The sequence below is a fragment of the Clarias gariepinus genome, chromosome 18, assembly GCF_024256425.1.
Source record: "Clarias gariepinus isolate MV-2021 ecotype Netherlands chromosome 18, CGAR_prim_01v2, whole genome shotgun sequence".
In the NCBI taxonomy this organism is placed as follows: Eukaryota; Metazoa; Chordata; class Actinopteri; order Siluriformes; family Clariidae; genus Clarias; species Clarias gariepinus.
Window position 1 is genome coordinate 13262166 of NC_071117.1, and position 7315 is coordinate 13269480.

The 7315-nt window shown below is 34.2% G+C and overlaps 1 protein-coding gene across 1 annotated transcript; it reads left to right on the forward strand.

Moving 5' to 3' along the window:
* The first annotated feature begins 1088 nt into the window (after window positions 1–1088).
* On the forward strand, window positions 1089–6329 carry cenpk (centromere protein K). The gene is made up of 10 exons (XM_053477347.1): window positions 1089–1225; window positions 2750–2878; window positions 3078–3134; window positions 3583–3646; window positions 4380–4426; window positions 4529–4611; window positions 4825–4923; window positions 5667–5802; window positions 5890–5943; window positions 6058–6329. Exons 2-10 carry the CDS (start codon window positions 2756–2758, stop codon window positions 6211–6213), a joined length of 819 nt encoding a protein of 272 aa, XP_053333322.1. The 5' UTR covers window positions 1089–1225; window positions 2750–2755; the 3' UTR covers window positions 6214–6329.
* Window positions 6330–7315: the final 986 nt, after the last annotated feature.

A 7315-nucleotide genomic window follows, 5' to 3' on the forward strand; every position in this document is an offset into this window, starting at 1 on the left:
TTTACTGTAGGTTACAGTAAACTATGGTGTTTCAACTTTTTTTGTGTTATGTTTTTTGTACATTTTGCTTTTTACATACTTTTTTTCCTTTTTTATTTTCCCTGTATATATTTTGAATTTGTACATTTATGTTATTTGTTACTTACTTGCTTATTTAGTTGTACATTAATATACTCCATATGGTTAAATTTACTGTATGTGGACACCTGACCAACTCGCCCATATGTGATTTGGATACCCCTATGTGAGACTGATGACCAAAAAAAGGAACAACAGTTGTACTGACTGTATAGCATTTCTTTGTATGTTAGAGCATTACACTTTCCCTTCACATGCCCAAACACATCCACTGTTCCAGGATGACAGGAACCCTGTGCAAGAAGTGAGCTTCATAAAGACATTTTGGTTTGCCAAAGTTTATGTGAAAGAATAAACTCCACAGGGCCATCCCCTCAACCCCCTGAACACTGTTGGGATAAACCAGAGCCCCATATGCAACCCAGGCATCCTCACCCAATATGTCATAACTAAATGAGCACAAATCCCTAATCTGTGTTATGACAATGTATATGAAATAGGCTGTATGGATGTAAGGGTCATGTGGCCACATACATTTAGCCATCCAGTGAATGTTTATCACCAGTGAAGCTGACAGAATAATTTTGACGTTTTTGATGCATCATCATCAGGTTCTGTGTGCATTGAGATTGCATGTTCTCCTCATGCTTAGTGGGTTTCCTCAGGGTACTCCAGTTTCCTCCCACAGTACAAACATATGCAGACTAGGATAATTGGTGTTCCCAAATTTCCTATAGTGTGTAAATGTAAATGGTAATGAATGCAAAGATAATCACCATTGGCCTTGACAGTAGTTGTACTAAATAGATTCTTAGATGGGTAGATAGAAGTGACAAATACTTTGACATTGTGTTTTAATTCGTTCGTTTGTTTTTATGTTTCACATAAAAACTTCACATTTTAGTTAGTTTAATAAGTGGGCGACCAGCAAGCGAACCAACCCTCACTGCGCAGAAGTTGCGCCGTCACTACGCTCATGAACACACCAACAGGAAGTGCGTCACGGCAGCCCCGATGGCGGTATTTTTGTTTGGATGCGACAAAACAAGCTACAGGAGGGGAATATAAATGCTCTCAAGAGACTTCAATATTAGCTAGTGCATATTGGCGATTAAATTAAAATAATAAAAATACACACTCGCCTGGGGTAAGTATATTTGCTCTGAACTCATGGAGTAATTTGTTTTTGCTTAGCAGCAAAGCTATCTTGCTAGCCACGGTATAAGTGGTCACGTCTTGATTAGCCTTCTAGGCGCTATGTTTTGTGCACTACGTAGGGCTTAAAGAAGGACTTTGTACACACTATTTAGTGCACTTTATGTAATATAACGCGACGTTTGAGATTTATCCCAGCCACTATTCCGGTATAATAGCTGTAAGTCCAGTAAACCTTCATTTCATTATCCAAGTGAATCAGTTGTGTAAGTTAGTTAAGTTTTACTAGCTAACAACCTTGTAAAAAAACATTTTTCTTTCGTCTAATTAAATTCTTTTTTGATGTCCACAATGACTGCCACAAAATAAATAAATAAATAATATAGAATAGATGATACAATAAAAAACAATTTAAAAGCAGCATTGAAAGATATATATATGAAAAGAATATACCGTATATGTTAGTTTTAAAAGATATGCAGCATATGAAAATATATACTGTAAACAAATAGACTGTACATACTGTATGTAAACTAAATAATTTTTTACTGAGCAGCACGCATCTGTCATCTGCCATAACTATTATTTCTAAACAAACTTAGCAAAAAGTTATACCACATGAGATAAAATAAATAGTTTAGAGTGCTCAACCTGTAGGATTTTTTTAAAAAGCTATGATATTTTACTGCCTCCAAAGTGTCCAAACTCAACTTGACAGTGAGCGCACGGGTTAACTGTGAACGTGCGGGCATGTGCGACTTATAACTTAAATTCTGGTCACTTTTCTAACTTTATAAATGTAAAGTTATTTTTTAAAAAGTCGATTTTAGAGTCGGTATAGCGATACGTGAATCATCACACAAAATAATTCCGATTTATGACTGAATCGTTTTTCCCCCATCTCTACTAAATTTTGTTTAAATAATAAATAAGTAGGAAATACAAGCAAAGAAAAATCTTTCACATAAATTATGAAAAAGCTTAATGATGGGAAAGCTTTAATGAGTAAACTAATTAAATAAAAACTTGAGCAAGGTTAATATTTTGAACATCTTATCAAGTAAATGTAATAAAAACTTTTGTTTGCATGTTCAATTGATTAAAACAGCTGTCATAAACAATACGTACAAATAATATAGATGAAAAAAAAACCATTCAGTTACATATCATGATTCATTAATTAACTATTTAATGTAACTCTAAGGTACATTAAAGGATAGTAACAAAGGTAATATTTGACAGCATGTTGTAGCTCAATCACTTGAGACGAACTTAGTTGAAATATAATAAATGCTGTTATTGTTGTACAAAATGCATTTGTAAATAGTTCATTTTAGTTGCCAGGCTTATGAATGAGACCTTTGCCACATTCCTGAACTTTTTGCAGAATTGTCCTGAATTGACCTGTCCTGTGTATATAATACATGGCATGCCTCTTACACACTTCTCTGTAAGATATAGCTTTTCAGGTAATTTTAGATTTATCAGCAATTATTTTTAATTTTTTTAAATACAGACAGAGATGGAGCAGAACAGTGAAGCTGTCATGGCCGCTGAGGCTCCGGCCTTCTCATCAGGTTTCTCTGAGGCAGTGCGAGATGAGCTGCTGGACGAGTGCGAAGTACACTTTGAAGCTTTACAAAAGGTTGTTTATCCAATAATTTTTTATGTTTTTAAATATGCACATATTTACTTGACTGAGCTCGTGAATTGACATTCAGCTTAACTAATAGTGTAGTCACGCCATTAGAACAACAGATTTTGGAAGCTTTACAGTGCAAGAATGCAAAGTATTATAGTAAAGCTGCTGCTTGTTAAATGTATTCCATACTTCTTCTTTTCAGCATCAGAATGAAATCGTCTCAACAGATGTAGGGTCTGTCAATGTTGAGACAAGTGAGGTGAGGCTCCTTCAGTACCTACTGTATTAACTGTATGTAGGGAAACACAATGTATTGTAACTGTCATAAATCTTTACATGCAAATGAGACTGTAGAGAGATTATAAATCGATATAAAGCTGGGTAACAATACATACATGTAAGAAGCTTGACACCAAAACATTAATTAAAAATATTATATTGCAAAGTACTGTAGTTTATGATGAGCTTATTGAGGATTAGGATTTTACAGATCAATATCTTTAAATTGACTAGTATCAGACATTTTTTTAATTAGGGCATTGTTTTTTGTGTGTTTGTGTAAGAGTATGGTAGTTTGTTTCAGACATCAAAAGCAAATCCTGCAAGAAAGTTCGACTGTGCAGTTCACCATACACTATAAACTGTAAGCATACACAGCATACGGTAGACTTAAAATACTATGTAATGAAACTTTTTAATCCTGGCAGGCACAGAATCGTTTAAGTGCCATTATGATGGAGCTGGAACAGTGGCAAGAAATGGAACCCAAATGTAAGTCATTATTAATGTCATTTAACTTGTTGATTACATTTGACTATCAAGATCGCATCAAAGTAGCTTTAGCTTTCCAGCTGTAAATGTAGATCCTTGTTGGGCATGAACAAGAAACTCAAAAAGCTGTCCTCTAATGGATAGAGATCTGTGGGGCAGGGAAATCAGTTTCAGTTCAATTTAGCTATATATGGCAATTTTTTTTTGTTTGGCAATTCAAATTTGTGTTGAATACAATTTTTATTTAGATACCTTTAAATTTAAGGTGGTAAAATGTTGCAGTTCCTCTATAATCCTGTATTTCCTCTATAATTAACTATTCACAAGGCAGCACGGTGTTCTGTGTTAGTAGGATCAAATTATTTGTGTATTTAAATTTTTTAGAATCCAAGGTCTAAAAATAAATTTCATATTGAATCGACGCATACATACTGTATACTGACCTTATAATATCGTATCGGTGATCCCTGCTGATTCCCATCCCTACTTCACATATAAATTATTACAGTATGCAGGGTAGAGGAGTAAAGCTAAAAAGTACTATGTGTCTGGAAAGTAGGTTTAGTATGATGAGCAGATTGTGATTAAGAGTCTTGGGATGAGCCAGAGGACAGAATTTCTGATTACAGAAGCAATTCTTAGACGTAAGTACGAACCTGCACTGTCCAGGTGAAATTATCCATTTCTGCACCAATATGAACTCTTCTTTTGCTACTGCTTTTCTGTTTACCAGTACCATCAACAAACCCTGAAGTTTTATTGGCCATCGGCAGGGAAGAGGTCAGCCCATCCTCCTTCTGAAAAAAAATTATTTGTTGATTTATTAATTGATTGATTTATTGGTAACAAGCTTTTTTTTCTTTTTCTTCTCTTGACATCCAGCTGCAAAGAGTCAACAGTGAGCTGAAGATGGTTCTTTCCTGCTCCCAAGCAAGGCGAGATGCCCTGAAAGATCTTTTGCAAAGGTGACATTACAAATCAATACATTACCAAAGTGTATACCACAGTGCTGTTGCACAGCAGTGACTTGTATCATAAGTATAATAATATATGTCTAATAATAAACTAACTTAAAATATTGAAATTATAAATCATAATTGTTGATAATATTTAAGTTTTTTTGTAAGGAGACTTTATATTACAGACATTACCAACAATTAATCAGTGTTTGTTTTTAGAGAGGAGGGATGGTATGAAGAGAAGAAGGAGGTACTCAGTGCAGTGACGAATCAAGTTGAAAAGTTGCGTGAGGAAAACCAGAAGCTGTCAGAACACAGGTAAAGAATGTTACATGGTAGTGCTGCACAATGAACCGTGGAAACAATTTTACTTTTGTACAATTTTTTGTACCATTTTTTGGTTGTTCGATATAAGTAATATTAATATATAGTATTAAGTAAATATAATAAATTATATAGTAATAAGTAATATAAAATGCACTTATTAGTTATTTATAAAGGTGTTATACGCATACTTGGGAATTAATGTTGTTTGTCAACTATTTAGGTATTTGTTCTTTTTTTTCATACTTTTGAGGTTCTAAATAAATCGTCTCAATGAGTCATCGATCATTTGTGCCATCATTTGCTGTTAGTCTAGATATATACATCTGAATAAAAAATGGTACATTTAATAGTTATATAATTTTCTAAATAATTGCATTTTTTTTATCAAATCATGCAGCCCTGTTATTAGGTAAAACCAGTCATATCATGATCATATTTACATCACAGCCATAATAACATATGATTCAGTATTTTTTTCTTTGCCATTTTTTTTTCTATTTGGCTTGATGTTACATGGATAACCTTGAAATTCACCTTGGATTACGTAAATGCAGGAGGAGGAGCATACAAACTGAATATTGCACATTAGGTTGAATGCTTTTTATATGCTTTTGTAAATGCTGAGGCAGCCATGGAACTTGTTGCAGTCTTAATTCAATCCAATCCAATTCGTCCTGAATGAGGTGTAATAGTGAATTTTGTGTTTCAATCCCGTCCTATATTCTTTTCTACAGTATTCTACAGGACATGAAGAGAAAAATCACTAAAGTAAAGGATTACCACAGCACCCTCATGGAGACGCTGAGCGACATGTTAGCCGAGCATTTTCCTCTTCCTGGTCAACAAACGGTTGGCACGAAGAGAAAACAGGTGCTTGTTTTTCCCTGTGGGTGTATCCTTGACAGCACTTTGACGTAACAGGAAACTCAAATCATTGTTCTTTGTGTGTTCTCACAGAGTGCTCTTCCAGATTATGGAACAAATCTGATCTCACTAAGTGAGATCCTTGAGGTACATCTGCATGTCAGGTTTTTTTTTATATTTGTAAAGGTTCACATTGTAATAATAAGCGGTGTATCATGTGTCAATCACTGATGTATGTATTATTTTATTTGTGTCGTGCAGCAATTAACAAACAAAACCCTGGAAACTCCTCACGAGCCCTACGTGACTGTTGACGACACCTTCTGGCCGCCGTACATAGAAATGCTCCTCCGTAACGGAATTGCAGTCAGGCACCAAGAGGACTGCAATAAAATCCGTCTGGAAATGTTTTATTAATTTTTTTTTTAATCAAGTTAAATTGGACAACACATCATGAAACGTATGTACAGTCTTTTATGATCTTGCTTTATTTTCTATTTAAAAATACAAATTGGTAAATAAAATGGCTGAAAAATAAACCTGTGTTATTTGATTATTATGAAAAAAGTTTTAAAAGTATTTTTTTTTTTTTAGAAAGACTTTCAATGTTTATGGTGAGATGTGGAGTCTAAAGCTTAAACCCATAGGCTCCTGTATAGGCTCCAGGCTTCTGTATAAGCTACTGTCTGTGTTCTATGTCGCTGACCTCTAGTGGCAAGACTACAACAAGGCAGGTGGATGTTTTGTAAATACATGAGTAAATAAGATCTTACACTATGTCTACAATGATTTTTACACACACACATGGCACAACAGGTCAATAAATAGTCAGCTTTATTTGCAAAGAACAATTTTTTAATGAATAATAAAGTTCTTGACAACTGAAAACTGGTAACAGTAAAACAAAGACAGCTCAGTAGACAGGCAATGACATCATCAGCTATCTATGTATCAAATATCTACGCATAAAATGTTTTAGATGTTTTTTTTTTCCTCACAAATAAAAATGCTTTCCGGGATGTACGCCGTCATGTGGCAGCCTGCAACTGCAAACATCAGACTGAAAGCTTACTGTGATGCTCGAACTTCCAGTCAGAAGATGTTTACAGATGCCACACTACCCAGATGTCCCGCTATTTAATCCACCTACTTTGACAAGGATGTCACAGAATCTGTCAAACGAGAACGGTTTAGTAAAGTCAAAAGTGTGACAATCAAGGTCATGCATTATTTATTTATACTTCAGCTGTATAAATAAATATATTGCTGTTATTATCCATGCACTTTAAAAATGATCAAAATTTACAGGGTGCCTAAAGAAAGTCATGATTTTCAGTTAAATATCTTTTTCATTTCTTATATTATATTTTATTATATTTCATTTATTATATATATTTTTAAATGTGTTTTGAAATCATTTACAGTACACACATCATAGATTTATGTGTGTGTGTTCACTTGATGTTAACCATGGTTTCCCAGAAAACAGGAAATACTACTGGTGGTGACCTTTGGTTGA

Bases quoted from the DNA above. Each gene is read 5' to 3' on its own strand.
- cenpk (XM_053477347.1), top strand. From the start codon at position 2,756: ATGGAGCAGAACAGTGAAGCTGTCATGGCCGCTGAGGCTCCGGCCTTC. The intron at 3,135-3,582 runs GTGAGGCTCCTT...TAATCCTGGCAG, and splicing joins TCAATGTTGAGACAAGTGAG to GCACAGAATCGTTTAAGTGC. The intron at 4,924-5,666 runs GTAAAGAATGTT...TCTTTTCTACAG, and splicing joins CAGAAGCTGTCAGAACACAG to TATTCTACAGGACATGAAGA.